At 38.8% G+C, this 21,963-nt stretch overlaps 1 protein-coding gene across 2 annotated transcripts in view; it reads right to left on the bottom strand.

Annotated features, from left to right (window-relative positions):
* Nucleotides 1–3,167: 3,167 nt before the first annotated feature.
* Nucleotides 3,168–21,963, bottom strand: part of POPDC1 (popeye domain cAMP effector 1) — a 52,147-nt gene continuing 33,351 nt past the window's right edge. Inside the window, exons 6-11 of one of the 2 annotated variants that reach the window (XM_038176461.2) lie at nt 18,508–18,695; nt 17,469–17,577; nt 15,326–15,493; nt 11,140–11,281; nt 5,960–6,063; nt 3,168–3,481 (exon numbers count right to left, since the gene is read on the bottom strand). In XM_038176461.2, the coding sequence (XP_038032389.2) occupies nt 5,996–6,063; nt 11,140–11,281; nt 15,326–15,493; nt 17,469–17,577; nt 18,508–18,695 (675 nt within the window). In that variant the 3' untranslated portion in view covers nt 3,168–3,481; nt 5,960–5,995. The remainder of the gene's footprint in view (nt 3,482–5,959; nt 6,064–11,139; nt 11,282–15,325; nt 15,494–17,468; nt 17,578–18,507; nt 18,696–21,963) is intronic. The other variant, XM_038176460.2, reaches the window with a different exon arrangement.

Here is a 21,963-nt window from a genome sequence, read left to right as displayed (position 1 = left end):
GATGTTATGATTTAAAAGTACACGTTGTTTTATGTTTGATTTACCAGCCACACCTCGGAATGAGCCAGCAATGGGTTTACAGCCTGTCCTCTGCCCATGCACACAAACACTCCTTTAAATCTGAATTATTACAGGATGCATTTACTTACCTTCTGCAGCAGCAATGGAAAGGGGTGCCTCATTAAATACAGAAAAGCAGGCTATAGCCTACTTTAACCTCTCTGTTGCCTCGGAAACATCTCCATTTGAAACAACAGGAAGAAAGGTAAATAGACTTCGCAAGTTGTGTACATCAAGCAAGCATTTGCTATTCATTTTACCCCTTCACCGGGAACTTTAAAATATCCAGCCATATATTTTTACGTATAAAATGTACTGCTTCCTGTAGTCTAACACCGCTATTTGCCATTATTTGCAACGTTATTGCTGTAGTGTCACTAGCATGTGTGATGCTTTGTAGGCACAGAGATGGCCTGGTTCCTACCCCCAGCTCCTGGCACTGAGGCTGGGACACGCAGCCTGTGTGCAGAGCCCTGCTCCTGCAGAGCCTCTCTGATCCTTAAAACAAATTCTGCTCTGGAGATGCAATCTCTCCTGGCATTGAATTTGTAACAATACGTAAGAAATGAGTGTGCTGCAGAGGGAAGAAGAGGAAAAAAAGTGATTATTTTTTATATCAGCCAGTCTGGGTTTCCTGGTTATTCGCTTATTAAGCTATATGAGGTCTATTCCAGTAGCTTAATTTCCTCCTTAAAGGAGTTTGAAAACTGGCAGAATTTAGAGAAAATTACACCGGGACAAGGACACGGCTCCCTGCATCTTCTCCCTAGTAAGTAAAATAGTTCCTGTTTTCTCTCTTGCCCTCCCTGTAGCTAAGAGGCAACCTCAGAGATAGAGCCACGCTCTTTCTGACCTTCAACTGATGCTGCACTTGCTTCTTGTGTGTAGATCTACTGGTTTTAATCCAGAAAGATGGGATTTGGTTTTTGCTTGTTTGTTCTTTTCATATTTTTACCATGGTCAAATGACCTTGTTATGTGATTTTATTTATTTATTTATTTATTTATTTATTATTCCTAATCATTAAAAATCATGCAGCAACTTCTTCCAACTGGTGTGTGCTATTCATTTGGATGATTTTATCTGGAATGGGAGTAAAACATCCCTTCTTATGCAGAGCTTGAAGCTGGTGCATGGAGCAAAGAAGCATGCCCCTAACCAAGCCATGAATCTCACACCATTTTGTTACTGACACAGATTTTTAATCGACTACTTGCAAGTAAAACCTGCAAATATATGCAGAATTGTTTTATTTACGAAGTCTGTCTGTGTCGTAATCCAAAGGAACGTAAGTGTTTTAGGCATGCGATACTCACGAGCAGCCCGGTTCCTGTAACAGCACCTGTTGATGGTTTTGTCTCCCTCATTCCACCATTTCCACCCACGCTGAAGTTGAGCCTGCTTTGGGCAGGAGGCTGGATCAGATGATGTGCAGGGGTCCCAGCCTAACTAACCCGCTCACTCCATAATTCATCCCACAGACTTGTTATATAATTGCTATTGTTTATATTAAAAGAAATGGGATATCACAAAACTCAAAACAGACCTCCAGCATCTGCTAGAGTTATGAGGATAAGTATTTCTCCTTTACTATGCACTTTATTGTATAGAGAATACTTCATATTTCTTTCTGCTGTATTCAGTTTTCTTGTCTATTGTATTTTTGGTCATGGTATAATTCGTTTCATTGCTAGTATTTAACAGTTAGCCACTAAAAACATGGCACACTTGACTTACTATACTGTAAAGATATTTTACATCTATTTACACAAAGTAGTAACCATGTCTCGCCTCAGTGGGACATTTTTAATAATGTAAAACTGAGCAAGCGACAATACACATTGATGTAATGTTAAACACCGGATTTAAACTCACAGAAACAAGAACATCGACAATGAAGGTCAAATTTCCAGTTGTGTAAGCATGCATTTTGATGCTGCAGGAGTTTTTGGAACAAATGGCTTACATAACTCAGATGCAGGATGATTCAAGGATGCTTTGCCAGGATAAATTTTAGAATTAAAACGGAGTGACAGAAAACAGAGCAGAAACAGACGCTTAACACCTTGTACTGCTTGCACATGTACACTGAACTTCTATTATTGTATCTAGTGGATTTTTGTGCAACATGCTAAATGAAATACTATCTGTATTCTGCTTAGTTAAAATATACTACTTGTTAAACAACAAATTGCAAAGCACAGAATGACAGCTACCATTTATGCATCCCCACTTATTACAGGGAGGGCTGCTACAAGTGCCTCTGACAAAGCCTTCCCAATGCCACCCACTACGACACTGTGCTTCCCTTTACTTGCAGCAGGCTCATTTGGACAGTTGGAGCTGAATTTCCTGCACCAACCGTCATCTATACCTCATGTATTGTTGTGTGCAAAGATTAATCCAGAACAAATCAATCATAGATAAGACTAAGGAAAAGCGTATATTTTTGCCCATCTTAAAAAAGCAAATCGAGAAGTCCCTTCCTGGAGAGGCACTAGAACCGACACAGCTTTGTAAAAAGAGAGGCATGTTTGGCACAGATGGGCTGATGTGACTTCATTAGACTTTGTTAAACAGACTTTCTTCTGTGAAAAAAAAAAAAGTGGTTGCCCAACTGAGACTTCAGTATTACAATACACATACCTAAAGAAGAAAGTTAAGGTTGGAAACATTACATTTAACATTAAATCTAAGAATTTGGCCAAAAGAAGAAAAAAAAAAAAGAAAAAAAAAGAAAAAAAAAAAAGAAGTCATTATTACAACTCTGGAGTCAAGCAGTCAGGTTAGGAAATGCCAGAATTTGAGGCAAATACCTACCAATATAAGCAGAATAGTATGTCTATTGTTTCACAGGAGACTCACAATGATGAGTTAAAAACAACACAGCTTTAGAAACGTAATTTTAAAATCTCCTACAGTATTTTTCAGCACTAAAATACAAGCTTCTAAGAATCTTATGGAAATAAAACTTTGGATATTCTGCACCAAGTTAGTCTTTAGAAATTTCAGGCTAGTCAGCCACTGTATATTAAATTAATAACAGCAAGAGCCAAAGTAAAAACAAAGCAAATACCCATGTCCAGAAAACAAAAATAAAACCCATATGAGATTGTTTTTATTTTTATTTAGAAGTAAAATAAAAGTGTGGCACTTCTGTCTAGAAGCCACTGACATGCTGTGGTAAATTCAATTGTGGGAAGATGTTTTTAGCTTCCAGACTCCTTCCCATTTAAGCTTCTTCCTCTTGCTCTGGAGCTTAGTACAAGCTCTTGCACTTCTGAAGACATATCTGTTTAAGGCAGCCGCTGGACTTCAAGCTTATCAGTTGATGGTGCTTCAAAGACATCATCTTCAACGCTTTCTTCTATTGGCTTCATCTTTGCCGAAGTTCTCAGGTAGGGAGATGTCCGGCCTGGGCCTGCCATAGTTCCAAAGAAATTTTTGATTAATTTCACAATTCACACCTGCTATTTATACCCATTTGTGACAAAGAGTACAGAATCTGATGATCCATTACTAATTCCCTCCTAAGGGGATTTTATTTCTGAAAGTTTCTTTATTATTCGGCTACAGGCATCAGGAAATCCTGACATGCACCAGTAACACCTTCAGGGTTCAAATTCTACAGCCACTTTAGTCACAGATTTCTCCCCAATTTCAGTGCAAATCCTGAGACTGCATGAGAAGCACAGTACTGTGGCCTTGACATCTGTTTTCTCATTTGTTAGACTCACCCACAAATTATTCTCCAAAAGGACACTAAGACTGGTTACCTTATGTACAGATGGTATGTACATCTGCATACTTGCCTTCACTGGGAACCAACTCTTACATTTACTGGGAAAACCTGAGGTGTGTATGTTATCGTAGTCCCAACTGCCTTAAAAACACGATAATGTAAAACTTAAAGAAAATACAATATCCCCATAAACAATCACAAAGAGAACAAGACAGATTAGGAGATGAAGGCCATACAACGTTTGACTGACAGAGATGTCATTGCTCTAAGACAATCTGCTAGGAAAGCAGCAACTCATAAAGCCTGCCAGAGCAGAGCATGCACAAAAGCCATTGCTGGCAAGACATTAAATGGAGCTTTTGTGCAAGTTGCCACTGCAAACTACATCTGTTTTAGCTAACCTTTCAGCTTGAGCGTTTCACCATAGAACTCCTTTAACATTAGTCTAACAGGTTTATTTCCCATCGTTCAAAGAAATGATATCTGGAGCTGCACAGTTCTTTCTCTGTGAAGAGTTAACCACAAAGGTACAAGGTTGTAAACAGTTAGCATATGATGACCAAAAAGAGTAGGGATATCTCTGAAACACCACTTCAGAAGAGAAGAGCAAGAGGTAGTGGTTCTGTCTGACAGGTCATCTGTATACAACCTAAAAGTTTTCTTGAAAAAAAAAAATACTGGTAGCCATCACATACTGCTTCAGGACTATTCTTACTATTTTTTTAAATAAAGTTTGTCAGACACACAGTAAGTGCTCTGCTAAGGAAGTCTTCTTATGAAGGACTCCTTTCTGAGGAGATTGGATATTAGGAGGAAATTTTTTGCTCAGAGGCTGGTGAGGTACTGGAACAGGCTGCCCAGAGAAGCTGTGGATGCCCCATCCCTGGAAGTGTTCAAGACCAGGCTGGATGGGGCCCTGGCAAACCTGATCTAGTGGGTGGCACCCCTGCCTATGGCAGGGGGGTTGGAACTAGATAATCTTTAAGGTCCCTTCCAACCCAGGCCATTCCATGATTCTATGATTCTGCTGCGTATTTTACACACAGAGAACAAAACACTTGCTACACGCAAGACCAGCAGGTGTTACATTACTGCACTTTTAAGTCACATTCACACAAACATGGTTTGGAATTAGCGGTTTAGAACTTTTTGTGTTAAAGATGTATTAGTATTTTATTCTAGCATTCAAAAAAAAATTAACTTGTGATAAAGGGATACTCACATGCATTTTTAAACACTGGAAATGTTAAGCACTTCTTTCCACACATGAGCTTTTACAACCTCTGTGAGTGATGACTGCTTTTAATCATCAAAATCCAAGGTTTAGATATAAAACAGACTTTGTTGGAAGACATTAACAAATTACACTCAAAGGTGAAAGGATATCTGAAAATGCTGGATTACAGTTTCATCTTTTTTACATTTTTTTTTATTTCTATATTAGGATACTTCGGTTTTAGAATGTTTTTCTTTTGTTTAAATGTGCTTACTCCTCTGTCCAGAAATCTGAAATAAGAATCCATAACTCTGCTGAACAGGATCCAATATTAGGTCTAATACTGTTAAGTTGTTCGGTTCAAAGCCATGCCCTTGTTTCCTCCAAATACAAAAAACTTTTCTATTCATGCCTCCACCCAGCATTGGACAGATGTTTGAGACTCAACCAGGTCTCGAACGCAGGCCTTCCATACACTGCTCTTGTATTTTCTTTAGGTCCTAAACTAAGATGCCTATTAAAATGGTATTTCCTCTGAAACCCAATCTTGCTGTTACCCACAAGCTGGGTGTAACATAGCCAGCACACACAGGGAGATAATGCTGATAAAAGCATTACCAAAACAAAGCCTTTCTACATTCCTGCTTAGCTCAGAAGTTCACAAATTCAGATTCATAGCAAATCTCAATGATCTAAACCAAGTACCATGGAAAAGACCCGTATCATTAGTAAGTATGACTATCAAGCAATAGAATTATTGAATAGAAATTAATATTGAAATGTTTCTTAAAGGACTTAAAGTTCTGATTGCATTGAACTATTTCTGCTTATCTCATATTTTGGGAAAAGAGATACAAAAATTTCATATACTAATAAACTACACCTGAATGGATAATGTACATCAAGCACACGTACCACAACACACAAATTCCACTTTATACCTTTTTGAGGATGCTTGCTGAGTTAATGTGATGTTATCAACACAAAGCATCATGCTGCAAACGACCCACTCCGTAAGCATTACAGAACTCTTGTTGGTTATTTCCTTAACATAAAAGCAAACAGTTAGTTGGGTTTCTTAGTTAATTCATTTCAAAACACAGTTTTGTTATCAATTGTAGTTTGGGGCCTACTAATTCAAAATTTTCACACTTTCACAGCAAAACACTTTGAAAAAAGCCTTTTATCAGTTTCTTTAGAAAATGAGTTAAAGCTGATAAGGTATAGAACAGCTAAATGCATAATGCAAAAATTTTATTAAAAAATAATAAATGCTTATTATTTCAAGAACATGGAAATTAGGAGAATAAAGTTTGCTTTTATTGTGGCAGACAAATATCATATCTGTACTGGGAAGGTTTTTGTCCACACAACTGATCACCTAACAATGACAAAACAGAAGTCCTCCAGAATTCCTGCACAGGTATGTTTCTCATTTTTTCTTCTAAAAAAAATAAAAAATATATATATATAGGTGTCGGTTCCATATGCTCTTCACTATATCTTCTGTTTGATTTTGTTTGTTCATAATAAACTAACGCATGACTAAGAGGATCCAGGGGAACACAGCTCTGGGACTGTATGCCTCAGCACATACCTCATACTGCAACTTAAAAGCATACACAAAAGACTGGCTATGCTGCAGTTACAGCACCCAGAAGGTTATTGAAAACAGAACAGTGGGAAGGTAAATGGCAGCTTTTTTTTTTTTTTTTCTGTGATCCAAGAAAAAGTGCATAAATGGCCACAATCCGAATTCAATAAAAAACTTTAGACAGAGCTCACCTTGGTAGAAAAACCGCCATTGGCAGTGGCATTACACAGGACAAACAAGTTGGCAAGATATTTTGGCAAAAAGACAGACTGAAGTGTTATAGTTTAGTTAGACAAATCACCTTTTATCAACTACAGAGGTCAGAAATTTCATATTAATCAAAATGCAAAGAAATAAATGATAGCATTTCTTGAGGTGTCTTACACACTGCTCTAGGGGCAACCTCCCCACCTCTACAAAAGAGAAATACTGGACTCCAGGGGCTGCCACCACACCTAGCAATGGTAATGCTACCAATGGCATGGTGGTACTACCAGCTACACCAACCGTTGTCAGAACATAGAAGACATTTAAACCTCCCTCTCCTCTCTCTTGGGGAAAGTACACACCATACACCAGAAAACACGGTACATAAACCAGGAAACGTACAGCAGAGAACAGTGTTTTTAACAAGTATATACTAAGAATGGATGCATCTTAGGGATTAATGTAATTACAGCTGAAAATGTCAAGCATTTAGATTACTTTCTCCCAAAGCTGAAATACTGGTGTTAGTGTTCTGATGCTAGGCCTTGGAGAGAATTTTAATTTTAGCTAATTGCACAAACACAGTTTTACAATTTCTTTCAGGCTTCTGAGTGTGCCAATTTGTACAAGTGCCCTCTATGCAGAGGAGTGGCTTCAGTGAATGGAGCTTTGCCTTGGAACAGGTGAAAAGCCAGTTGAGAGCTTATGGGTAATGATCGGAGAACAGACCAACATGGGAGACTTCACAGCAAGTATCTGCTACAGGCTGCCTGATCAAGAAGAGCAAGTAGTTGGAAGCCTTCTTTAGACAGCTGGATGAAGCCTCATGATGGCAGGCCTGGGTGCTCATGGGGAGCTCTAACCACCCCCGTAGCTGGTGGTAACAGGGCTGGGTTCAAGCAGTCCAGGAGGTTTCTGGAGGCTGTAGAGGACAATTTCTTCACACGAGCAGTCGATGAGCCGGCTAGGGGAGGTGTTCTGCTGGACCTGTCACTGACGAACAAGGAAGAACTCATCAGGGAGGTGAAGGCTGATGGTAACCTTGGCTGTAGAGTCCAAGGGCTGGTGGAGTTTAAGAAACTGAGAGAAGAGTGCAAGACAAATAGAAGAGTTACAACCCTGGGCTTGAGGACCGTGGACTGTGGCTTGCTCAGGGATCTACTTGGCAGGAACCCCAGGGTCATGGCCCACAAGGGCAGAGAGACCCTAGGACAGCTGGTTGATCTTCAAGGACACCTTCCTCTAAACAGAAGGACAGTCCATTCCAATGTGCAGAAAGTCAAGCAAGCGTGGTAGAAGGCTGGCATAGATGAACAGAGAAGTCCTGAAGAAGCTCAAACACATACACATAGTGAAAGCAGGGATGAGCTGCTTGGGAGGAATACAGAAACATGGCCCATGCATGCAGGGATGGAAATGGGAAAGCCAAAGCTCGGCTGGACTTGGATCTAGTAAAGGGCAACAAGAAGGGCTATTACAAATACACAGGCAACAAAAGGAAGACCAGGGAAACTGTGAGGCTACGGCTCAGTGGGGCACAGGACCTAGGCAGAAAGCAGATGGAAATGTCTGAGGTACTGCATACCTTTTTTGCCTCAGTTTTTACTGGTAAGGTTTGTCCCCAGGCCTCCCAGATCAGTAACTCTAGTGGCAGAGACTGGGAGAGTGATCCTTTACTTACAGGAAAGGTGGACTGAGTTAAGGACCACCAAAGCCAACAGGGCATACACAAGACTGTGGAACCACCTGGGCTGCATCCAAGGGTGCAGAGGGCTGGCTGAAGCAGTTGCAAGACCCTTCTCTGTTGTCTTTGCAAGGTGATGGCAGTCAGGGGAGAGGCAAATGCCATGCTTGTTTACAAGAAGGGCAAGGAGGAGGATCTGGGGAACTACTGTTCCATCAGCCTCACCTTAGTCCCCAGAAAGATTATGGAGCCTATCTTCCTGGAAGCTGTGTGCAAGCACATGAAGGACAGCAGGATTACTGGGAATAGCCAGCATGGATTTACCATGGTCAGATTGTGCCTAATCACCCTGACCATGTTCTGTGGAGAGATGACTGGCCCCTGTGAACACAGGGAGTGGAGTAAATATTGTTTACCTGGACTGTAGCTAGGCCCTGAACAGCCTGCCATTAAATCCTTCCAGCCAAACTGGTGAGAAATGGACAGGATACATGGACTACAGTGAGTTGTAAAATGGCTGGATTGCTGAGTTCACAGGATGGCAAACAGCAGTACAAAATACAGCTGGCAGCTGGTTACTAGCAGGGTCCCCTGAGGCCTGTAATGTTCAGTATATCTTTATTAATGACCTGAAAGATAGGACAAAGTGCACTCTTGCCAAATTCATAGACAACACTCAAGTAATGAAGGAAACTACTGACGGGCCACAGGGTGAGGCTGCCAGTCAGAATGGGCCTTCGGAGGCTGGAGAAAAGAACTGACAGAAATGACACGAAGTTCCACAGAGTCAAATTCCTGCACCTGGGACACTATAAGCCTATACAGCAGTACAGGCCAGGCAGTGACTGGTTGGAAAACAACTTTTCAGAAACAGACCTGGGAGCCCTGGTGGACACCAAATTGAGTATGAGTCAGCAGTGTGCCCCGGCAGTGAAGAAGGCCATCCATATATCGGACCATATTAGCAAAAGCATAGACAGAAGATCAAAGAAAGTGGTTATTCTCATCTACTTGGTAATTGTGAGGCAAGATCTGGTTTGGGCTCCCCAGTACAAGAAAGACATGGACATATTGGAGTGAGTGCAGTGGAGAACAACCAAGGTGGTCAGGAGCTGGAGCATATGGCATACATGGAGAGGCTGTGAGAACTGGGTGTGTTCAGCCTTATGAACAGAAGACTCACAGAAGATCTTACTGTTGTTTTCGGCTACCTAACAGAAGGCTACAAAGAAGACAGAGCCAGACTCTTCTCAGAAGCATGCATTAAAGAACAAGGGACAACACTCATGAGTTGCAGTAAGGGAGAATTTTTTCACTGTGAGAGTGATAAGGCACTGGAGGGGGTTGCACAGAGAAGGTGTGGAAATTTAAACCTTGGCAACACTCAAAGCTTGACTGGACATGGCCCTCAGCAACCTGCTGTAGCTGATCTTGCTTTGAGCATGGGGTTGGACTAGACGATCTCCAGAGGTCCCTTGCAACCCTCAACTGTACAGTGATTATAAATGTTCTTTCAGGAAACAGAGGATAAATTAATAAAGTAGCACTGGACATTTCACCAGCCTTTAACAACTATGTCCCAGCTGTCACCCTAGAATTCTAGCAGGGTGAAATATTATCAGGGCTTTTGCTTCCATCTCTCAGGAGATGAAAGGAGTGAAAACAGACAGGCTGAAGGAGTCTGTGGATGAGAACTGTGAGGAACACAATGGAACACAGTAAATAGTAGAGTGCAAATACTTTAAATCACTTCTTCACCTTAGCAGTGTGGTTAACCACAATAAATAACTGGCTGTGATTTTTTCATCATAGATTTAAATTCTAACTCCCAAAGAATAATAGTTCCCAAATCAAAATAAATAATTCTATGTGACCCTTTTAAATTGTTAAACTAACAGCTTATGCCAAAGGAGGCAATTGAGCTTCTTCTGTTTTTTGTGCTGTTGTTCAAAAGTGGGTTTCAGAGTTCAGACTACTGTTGAAACACAGATTCAGGGAAATTGGAAGTGAACAATAGAAAGCCTAGAAAGTATTGTTTAAAAGGCTTCTATAAAGGAATAAATTCTAAGAGCAAAAGGTCAGATACGGCTTCACTAACTTGATCTGTACTACTCCCATCATACAAAGCACAAGGAAGGAAATTCTGACAGGATATCTGGAGATTTTCCAGGGGGCATCAAAAAATTAAGTTACACACCATATCTTTCCACACCCTCCCAACGCAAACTACCTTCAGAGGAAATGCAGAGCTCCCAGTTGATGAGGGGAGGAAATGTTTTGCTTTGTTTTTTTTTAATTTCTACAAGCTCTAGTCACAGACCAAAGGAGATACTACTGTGACAAGCACTGTGGATTCACGCTGTTTTGCCCCTTTGCTATAAATATTCTATATTATGTCTACAGATTATATCACAAATTATTACTATATATGCTACTTTTTCTAGTGCCTACTTGAAGTAGTTTCAGTTAGCATAGAAATCCTTAAAGCAAATCTATGAGATTCTGTACACTTAATTTACAGCAGCAACCCAAAAGCTACACTTTGCTCCTACTGAGGACTATAGGAGTTCTACAATCATCTTTAGTTATCAACCAAATTGTGTCCAAAATTGGCATGGACTATTTTGAGCACTCACGTAGAGAGGATGCAGAGGAAGTCCCACGAAGAAACATCTGCAAGCCGTCCTCACTGTCGCTGGTACTGGCCATACTGTTTCTCATCTGCATCACAGATAGCTGTGAGCAAAGACTAGGCTGACGATCAATCTTTTTGGAGGCCTAAAATATATATATATTATTTTAAAAGAGGTATCAAGTGAATTCAAAACAAAAATTGAGACTTTTTTTCTCTGTAGTTAACACTCTGGTCTCAGCTGTGACTATTTATGAATCAAGAAAGAGCAGAAGATTCTGTGCAGTGTAAATTGATTTAAATGCAAATATAAGATGCCAGTAATATATTGGAATTAGAACATCAACAAGCATGAATTATTAAATTTTTCTTCTGTGTTGTACTGGAATTTGCAGGTATTTTCCTACAGGTAGATTTATTTTTATTATATGGTAATCCATTACTCAAGTATGATGCTTGGTAATCACATACAGGCTTCATGACAGCGTGGTCCTCCTTGCTAAGAACTGGTTCTTGATTATACTGAGGACAAATTAAATGCATCATATGTACAATATTCTCTATCCAATGATTTTAGGGTCTTCTATTTGCTTGCAGGACTTTTTCTGAGATGTCTTTGTACTATCATATTTACTTGAAACAATGCATTTTATCTTATTAAATATTACTGAAAATCAGAAAGCAATTGCAGGTTTATTTGAAAGGTGGTAATCAATGGCATATGTATAATGAATAACTCCATTTTACTGAACTTTAACAGTCAGGAATTGCCACTCTGTTTCATGTAGAGAAGAACAACTATTTTCCCAAGAGTAGTGAAAATCTCCTTATGTAGAAGTCATAAAGTTCCTTACAATTAAAATGGTATTTTTTCTGTTTTCCAACATACAACAAATAGACACTCTTCTCAGCTACTATCTTGATAATGAATAATCTACACCGGATTTGTTTTGGCTGCTCTCCTGTGTGTCCCCTGTGTACAGAAGTCTACTACAGAATTTTCTGTTGAGATTGTTACCAGATGAAAAGTACAAAAGACATCAGGAATATGTACATTTGACAATGAAGCTTGTGAGAAGTGACATATGCATAGGGTTCTGACAATAAGGAAATTAAGCTGGTTTTACTTGACAGAGCATTTCTGTCATGCATTATATAGGAAGGGCTTGTGAAGAATTTCATTTGAGGAAGAATAAAAAGGTACTACAAATTTTCCAAATGCTCACTCTTGCTGTTTATAACATATATTTTCCAAAACTGTTGAGATGCAAAAGTTATAATGATTTTGATTTCAAATGACTACTTTCACTAAAAATAAGGACTGGGTACAAACACAAGCGAAAATGAAAATGTAATTAAGAAATATACATAAAATTGTGAAGCCAAATATATGTATATGACGTTAACATTTTAAATGACTTTTGAGTAAAATATATACTCAGTGTATGTAACTCAAAAGTGTTACTAGCTGTAGTTAAATGGACCTTTTCTGTTCATACTGATACATCTGTATATTATAGAGCTATACCTTTATAGTTTACTAGTAGCTCTACTATATTTACCAAATACCTCTATTTAGCATACAGCAGTAAATACAGACAGGGTAAATACAGAACTAGAAAGTACTTTCAGCATTGATCTCATCTAGCTCAACAGGCTCAACAGGTTGGGTATCCATTGGATTTTCCAAGCTCTGCATACCAAAATAAACATTTCAAACCTCAAGGACTGCCATTTGATGACAGCAATACCTGTGGCAGCAGAATTAAAAGGGAGGAGGCAGGAGCTGTTCCCACAAGGAAACCTGAAAGGAATATGCTGATGACAAATCCTTGCACTACTGTTTTCATAAAATGTGCAGATGTTGTGTTAGTCAAAGCATGAAGGAAATCAAATGGATAGGAAGGACATAGAGAATGGGATAAAAATTACCTAAGCTAAGACAGTATGAGGGAAAAAAAAAAAGGATAAAGAGAAAAAAGTAAAATAAGAGACAGAGAAGGAATTTCTTCTGGCAATGAATATATTCAGATATTCAAACTGCATCTGTTTCAGACTTTTTGGAGGATAGCATGAACTCCTTATGAGGTGAAGTTGCAGTGTCCCAGCAAATCAATTTTCTAACATATTTAATTCAGCAATTCTCTTCCGCCAGATTTTGGTAGCTGGACTCTGTTAAAGTCTAACCACCTTCCTGTTGTTGTTTTTAACATTTTGAAGGTATGATAAGGACTTTTTACTTAAAAAAAAACAAAACAACAAAACAATTTAGACCTTACAACAGTGAGTATTCCGTGTGGTATTACCAGAGAATACTGACACTAGTGCTGAAGTTCTACTGTGCAGCACAAGTCAGCAGCATAAGTGTGTTGCAGATGAGTTTGTACGCTATGCACAATAAAAATACCTCAATGTGCCTAGAGTCACCCACATGTAAGAAAATAAAAGAAGGGAATGAAAGAAAGAAGGAAGACAAGAAGAGAGAAAATTAAATTAAATTAAATTAAAATAAAATAAAATAAAATAAAATAAAATAAAATAAAATAAAATAAAATAGGAAGAAAGCAGAAAAGAGGAAAAAGTCAAGAAAAAAATAAAAGAATAGGAAAAAAAGAGGGGAAAAAAAAGGAATGTAGAAAACAACTGTCCCCCAGGAGATGCCTGCTGAATGCAATTCTTAGCACAAAAAGAAGGCATGCAGTTAGGTGTTCCTTCCAGATGCCATAGTTCAGAAATGACTTACTGTCTATACAGTTTTTTTGTTTTGTTTTGTTTTGTTTTTAATACAGTACATCTCTGTACTCTGTAATTCTTGCCCTTTTTTTTTAAAAAAAAAAGAAGAAAAGTATTAACCACATATGTTGTAAGATGTACTTCATAGATGGCATATTCCTGCTACATCACTTTTAGTTTATTGCACTAGTAAGACTCACAACCTCAGATGATCAATGAAAACAGTGATCTGAAATAGTTTTGATGATCTAATTGCAAGACAGGGTAATCCTCAGCGTCACTGACCACTGTAATCCCCTTTGTTATTGACCAGAGGGCAGAATAAGCAGTATTTTACTGCCATAAAATTGTTTCTCCGACAATTCTTTTTTTTTCCTCTCCTTATAACCAGTAGAAAATTGGGAAAACTTACAATGTCTAATTATCCATAAATACCTTACAAGTGAAGCATACTATGTAATTTATATGGTAGCAGTGGCAGTCATTCTTTTTGGATCTTTTTCCAGTAAATTCACGACTTTGAAGAACTGACTATTTAACCTCTATGTATTTACAGGCAATCTGACAAAAAGGATTTTTGCTCTCCGTTAGTGTGATTTAAGTCAACAAAGACAGAATATGAAAATACTGTATTATAAATATCCTAAGCTTTTCATAAATGATGGTGAAAGTTCTTCAAATAAATTACATGAGAACCCTAGCCACTATATAAAGAATAGAAAAATCACTACTAGCAGCTGAGTGGCATACCTTCCAAATCTTGAAAAGCCCTGTAACTAAGGAAGGAGACAAAATGAAAGTAAAACAAGATAATCAATATATCCATGGCTATGTCCAGACCACTTACCATGACACCTAAAGCATACTCCCTCTACACACAAAGAATGTAATTACAGCTGAAAATGTCACACAGAATGAATTATTTTCAGACTTCTTAGCAAAGGTATTTATATGGATTTCATGCCTTCTTCCACTGATTATACTGTTATCAATTCAACACTGCCTTTTTTTCTCATATTGGCAACACTCAAGCACATGTTGAAATTACTCATTTTGGCAATCAGTGTTACCCAGCAGTCTGATCACAACAAGTGAATTCTTCTAAAATACCCTGAAGCTTCTCTGTACAAAGGTACACATTTATTAGTTAGAAACGATATCCAAGAAGAAGCACCTTTTTAGCTACTGCTCACCATGTCTGCCAGTTGGCAGTAGCCAATCAGTTGAGAATTTGTTATTCATCTTTCTTGCACATTGCTGTGCTAACATCAACCAGTATTGATGCTGACAAAAATGTTGTACTGACTCATATTTTGGCACTAAAAGGCAATATGAGTATGAATTCAACAGCTGATAGCAGTAGATAGAAAAAAGGTGCTTTAAGATGATTCAAACTTGAAGTAACAATACATTTGTGTGAGGCAGGAAAATTCCCAAATGAAACTTCAGTTGCTTACCTTGTCATTTAAGGTTGGGTCATTCAATGAATACAGTTTATTTGTAATATCTTTGCCAATAAGATACTTAAAGATCTCATAAAGAAATGGTTCAGATTCCAGAAAATAAGTCAGCCTTTCTCTGGACCAGCACAGGAACTTGCAATTATCATCTGCGATAATGGTGACCTGAGAAAACACATACTCAGAATTAGCCTTTCTCTTTTGCCTGCAAGTAAGTGTTACCATTTTATTTGTGCCTCTATTTAAAACAATTCTTAAATCCATTACACTTGCTGTTGTCCCCTAGAACATGATATTTACAAATTTAAAACAGCTCACATGTTTATTATCATCATATTTTTAACATATAAGCACGACCAGTTTGATTTGCTGAAAGTCTGGTGGGAAATAATATGAAGGGGAAATCTCTGCTAAGTTCTAAAACTTTAAGTATTTATGTTACAGGAGATTTACGTGCAAAGTCAGTCCTGTGTTGATGACACTTCTCACATCCCAACAGGCCTACACATTTCTTGGTTTTAGTTCATATCACTGTGACCAAGCAGGAAGAATTGGTGTAATCCAAAAGTTTCAATGATAGAGTTTTAAAAGGAGATAAAAAAAAAAAAAAAAAAAAAAAAGGAAAAAAAAAAAAGTTTAATCTCTCTTTCTTCCTTGTCAGACCTTTTGATCTTAAAAGCACTACCTTCTAGCACGTGAACCAGGGACCTCTTTGCTTAGTTACTGACAATTTTGCTGTTGATAGCTGCAGCCTAGCTTACACCCTCTCTAGGCAGGCTGTAGCATTTATAAACAACTTATCAGATTTGTACAGTTGTGCCAGTGGAGGGCAGTGCCACACAGAAATAAGCCCTGTGATGCTGCAGCTTGTTTTACAAGATGAAGTCAGTCATCTAGAAAGAAAAGAGGTGTACTGTACTATCACAGACTAACTTTGCCTCCTCAAAACAAATATATAAAGCCTAAGAGAAAATAGAAAGTCTAAGGAAAACTGTCAGATATACTCAGGTTTTAACTTTACTGTCTGATAACAGTAAAGTAAACATGCAGAGAAATACAAGCTTGGGAGGAACTTGTCAGCATTGCCAGCAGATGGAGTCCCTAAGACGAAATTCACATCCTGCTTCGATGGCACTCCCGAGAACATTTATATTACAGCACGCCGAAATGGCAAACAGCTAGAAAATCTCAAGAGTGAAGGATGTGTACTGCACTAGACTGCAATAATTTTTCAGGCAGGCACAGCTTTGAGTTTTTTCCCTTTGGCAGAACTGATTCATATCTAGCCATTTATGAGAGAAATAGATTGTACCAAGAGGTCCGCAGCCCTGCAGGATGCCTTGCTGCCGTGAAATGAATACATCTTGACAAGTATCTCCCTTTGGCATTAAGCCTAGTATTTGACTGGAACATGTTACATCAGTCACTGACTTTACATTCCGCATTACTCTTCTCCCTCCCTTTCTGCCATGGTATCAGCGGGGATGTATCCAGTCCAGCCACAGTCCAGTAATTACTACATAGACACTGTTAAAGAATATCAAATAAGAGGCAGCAAAACAGTGATTTCAATAGTACGTGAAAAAGAACACCTTCTCTAGTAATAGTATTTTTTACTACAAGCTATAAGATATTCATTAATGTACTAGCATAATTAAACCACTAAAGATATATATCCTTACTGCTCCCATATGAATATTTTAATTCTAAGCAGTATGATCACCTTCAGTTAATGCTGCTTTAACAATTTTCAAGATGATAGAAGCATTTAACACCTTTAGATAAATACCAATTTCAAACTATTAGTTCCTGCATTTTATAAATCTTTCATTTTAGTAACACCAAACTTTACTGTAATTAATTTTCTCTTTCTGGTTTTTGAACTAGTGAAGGGACTGCTTGCATCACCTTTTTCTCCAGTAAATCTCTCTCTTAAATAATTTCTCCTGAATGATATTTTAATACAAAATAAACTTGCAAACAATAAAAAGGGAGAACAGAATATCAAAGGACAAACTATTCAGTAAACACCATCATAATACTGTTTTGCAGCATTTCATTGAAAAAAGTTTTTCTTGATATGGGCCATCACTAAACACCAGTACTAGAAAGGCAGCATATGACTTAAACCAAAATGTACCTGGAATTTCTCACCCCGGTTCATCTGAGTTGATCGAAATTCAGGTGAATCTATAAAGGCACAGGGGTAAATATTATGCAGAAAATGCCCTCGATAAGAGACCTTCATTCTGGAAATAAAAATGTACGAAATATCACTTTAAAATCACAGAGGTCAATTTATTTGATATCATTTGAATATGATTATTGACAATGCTAATGCAGAAAGTAACAGGCTAAAATATATATTTATTCTGGAGTTTCAGCCAAAGAACCAACCTGTTTTCTGCCTGAATCTCCTCTGTTTCCAATTTTCCTGGTTGCCTGATGTGGTATGTAGCCTCAAAACACTGATTTTCAAAAGGGAAAAGGTCTGAAGGGTAATGACTCCACAGTCACACCAGAATCAGGCTTCCTTTAGATAACTAGCTTCACAGTGATGAGCAGCTCATGACTTCAGAGTCAAAGAAAACCATAAAACCTGATGTCACTGTTGCCATCTACAAAGACTGGTTAAAATATTGGCCAGAACTTAGCAAGACCTTCAAGATTACAGCCTGGCCACGGGGATTTATTTTACCTTCTCACCTGGGTTTGTGAGCCGGGTCTGGGCAGTGCACTTGACCCAATTTCAATAGGCTTCTTGGTTTACAGTCAGCTGGAGGGTTAGTCTTCCCCTCCTTCATGAAGAATATTCTTTAACGTTAAATCCAGAGGATGCACTCAGGATAAGACTAAGGATAATGAAAATATCCAAAACTGGAACAAACTTCTTGCTTGTTCTGGAAGACACTTTCTCTGGTATTGTATGAATATAATTTCCATTAAAATCAATACGGCTGTACACACACATTGATGCACAATGTATTTTCAGTAGGACACATCACTGTCATTTGAAAATAGTGTCAGAAAATAGCCTATGGCTAGAGGCTATGTGGCTGTAGACCATAGCATGCAAGAAACAGTAACATTTACAAAACTAGCAAGCAACCAAACAACTTTGTAACGAAGTCAACCACTACACAATACATAAGACCATTCCCGAGCTTTATAGCACCTACTTCCCCTTCAGCAGGATGCTCAGCCTATCATCAACTGATGTTTTATCCTCTGCAGCATAAGCTTGACCTGTCTTTAAAGTCTGAATGTTGCAAAATTGCCCAGTTAATCTCTGGAACAGCTCTGGAGGCACATGGAGTGGTTCAAACATTCTCTTGTAGAGGCTGCTGAGCTCCTTCTCTATCTTGATCTAGAATGCAAACACAAATGAACATAAATACAGAGACAGACTGGTTAAAAAAGACTGCACGCATGCTTTAGCTGTTAAATCTGAGTAATATCTTTGTCTTTCATATGTTTAGTCAAGAAAAGAAGTAGCCAATGTGTGACACCTATCCACAATGCTGCCTGTGGCAGGGTTACCAAAGCCTTAGCTAAAACCAGCCAGGCTGGCAACGTGGTGCTTTAGTATGCTGTTCTCTGCAAGTGGCATGGTAAATCAGACACAAGGAGTCTTTTGAGACTTCTTTTCATCTAACAGGGAATAGAACTTGGGTGAGAATTACACAGAAAAAAAAATGAGGTTGCCTGCATTTTTCACACCATATCCACAACACATTCTGGCCATCTCTCAGACTCTCCTGGGAGCCTCTCATCCCTTAGCTTCTTGGCTGACTTGCAGTAGAAAAGCAGGACTATGAGTCCTGAAAAACAAACCCATCATATTGAAACCACGTGCGATGAGGGAGGAAAAATGCAATGCCAGCTGAACATCCCACATCTAGGAGCCCACCCAAACTCAGGCAGCGGCAATGAGGGAAAGGAAGCTGGCTGAAATCCCAAGCCTGGAGATCTTTCCTGAATGAAGGCGGCAGGGAATGAGACAGAGTCCTGGCCTCCCCTAAAGCAGAGGCAGCTTGAACAAACAAATTAGAAGAATGAGCAACAGATCATGAAAAAATAATGTATACATAGAAAAGAAAAATGGAAAAGCAACAAAGAAAAAAGGTAGAAAAAGAAGAAAATGAGTCACCACTTCAACAAATGAGAATATTCCAAGTTTCTGTATTTTTCTATTTATTTATTTATTTAATATTAGAAAAAGGGAAAGATAAAATAAAGCAGCACATGAGTCCAGGAATCACTTTTCAGCTGATGGTAGCCAACAGCACCAACTGAGAAGCTTCTGAGCACCCTGTGGTTGGAGGTGGAAGGGGTCCAAAATGATTGTGGGAGGCCCTGGGTTGACTGAGGCCCATGAGAGCTTCCAACTGTCAAGTATATACTATTTCCTCCCCAGAAGACTATTTTAGGGCTAAAATAATAGTCTTTAACTCCTACAAAACCTATGTATTCCGTACCAAAAATCCTCCCTGAGCTGTTCTTCATAGAATTACATATGAGTGCTGAATAGTGAATCAAGCATAACAGAGGTTTTTGGAAAATTCATTCAGGTTTATATGTCTTTTATTTAAATCTAGAACAAATTGAGCCGAAGCAGAAACTTTCCAGACTTATGGAACCATATTTGAAGCTTATCACCCACAAGCTCAATCACTGGATGCCATCCATCCCACAGATGGGCCACTGAACTCCATGGGAATCACTCTGGAACTGACAATCAAGAAGAGATGGTGGGTTAATCCCAGAGAAACAGGATATAGCTACTTATTAAATTTCTGCACAGGAAGAGATAAGGCTGCTTATGTGACCTTGACATTATAATTTCATAACCTTTCAGGATGGTCTTTGCAGCCTTTATTTTTCTATAAAAGCTCAACAAGAGCATCCCAAACCTGCAGTCTTCACTTTTCACCCAAACATCCTCAAAATATGGAAAGTGGAAGCAAGTTTATAAACTTCAGAGATTTCTATGTGGCCTTGAAAAACAGACACCAATACCTATTTCCAAGGGCTTAATACAAAAAATTCTTCTGAGAGCTCCTGAGAACTTTCTTTTGCTTATACATAGCTGAACTTACTGTTAACTTTGTGTACATTTGCCACCCACAACAATATTAAAATATTTTATTTTTGTTTAACTTTTTTGATCTGTCCATACATACACCTCCATCAACTGTGACTTACTGTCTCCTCAAAACATTTAAATGGATCATTCTATTACATTGCTTTGGCGGGATTTTGTTACATGTCTCCCTTCTCCTATAATACCATCTCTGCCACAGGACTGAGAAGAGGAGGGCTGGAATACAAATGTTCAGACAAGATGATCAATAAAGTCACAGAATAATTGAGCTTGGAAGGGACCTCTGGAGGTCATCGTGTCCAAGCCTCTGCTCAAGCAGGGCCACGAAGAGTAACATTGCCCAGTATCTTGTGCAGACAGATTCCGAACATTGCCAAGGATGGAGACCCCACCACCTTTCTGGGCAACCTGTGCCAGTGCTCCATCATCTGCACAGTAAAAAGTGTTTCCTTATGTTCAGGTTTCAGTATGTGCCTATTGCGTGTTGTTCCATCACTGGGCACCACTGAAAAGAGCCTGGCATTGTCATCTTTGCATGTTTGCAACCTCCCTTTAGGTATTTATACACATTGACACGATCCCACTTGAACTTCTTCTTCTCCAGGCTGAACAGTCCCAGCTCTCTCAGCCTCTCCTCATAGGAGAGATGCTCTGGTCCCTTCATGATCGTGGCCCTTTGTTGGGCTCCCTCCACTACGTCTATGTCTCTTGTGTTGGGGATTGCCCTGAATTGTTTGATTTCAAAATATGTTCCATATACATGTGAAGTTGGGCAATTTGTTTGGTCCATAGCTTCTCCAGGAACTCACTCATTTTTAGGTCCCATACCAATTTAACTTGTACCTCTTTCTATCCACGAGCACTGCAAGTCAAAGAGAGAGAAATTCCTTTCCCTGATAAACATACAGGTAGCTCCCAAGACTCCTGAATTCAAAACAATAAAGACATGAGGAGATAACTTGGCCCTAGAGTGCTAATTCACTCCCTTAACTAGCACATAATTCAGATTTCATGATCTCCCTTGTGTGTTTAATACTTAGGAAAGAAAACATCCGCAACTACTTTCCTAAAGACCGATCAGGTTGGACACTGTAGATACACTTCAGATAGCCCTCCTTGTAACAGATTATTCACCCTCTGCAAGCACAGTTGACTCCTTCTCCAGTCATGCTTGTGGGTCATATTCCAAATGAGCCATATGGGTAGGTGTAATGTTTTGTTCAGCAATGGTTGAAATATTTTGGGATCCTGCCAAAGCTCCGAGTCAGAGCTCTGTAGAGACACTGATTAGACTCTTTCAGCTTCCACTCAGACTGGAAAAGCCAAATCTGTAAAGCTCCAAGGAGTCAAAACTGCAGAAATAATCTTTTGGTCAGAAAAGAAATTCACTGTTACTTAGCATGCCATGTTTAATAAAATAAATATTTAACTGAAAATATCAATTATTCATTTTGTAATATGGCTAACTTGTAATTATCTTCCATTCTTTTATTTCCTTAAAAATGTGATTTGTGAGCATGACTAAATAAAA

This window comes from Anas platyrhynchos, chromosome 3, assembly GCF_047663525.1.
Source record: "Anas platyrhynchos isolate ZD024472 breed Pekin duck chromosome 3, IASCAAS_PekinDuck_T2T, whole genome shotgun sequence".
Classification (NCBI taxonomy): Eukaryota; Metazoa; Chordata; class Aves; order Anseriformes; family Anatidae; genus Anas; species Anas platyrhynchos.
The sequence above is the reverse complement of the archived record's forward strand: the minus strand, read 5'-3'. Positions and strand labels throughout refer to the sequence as shown.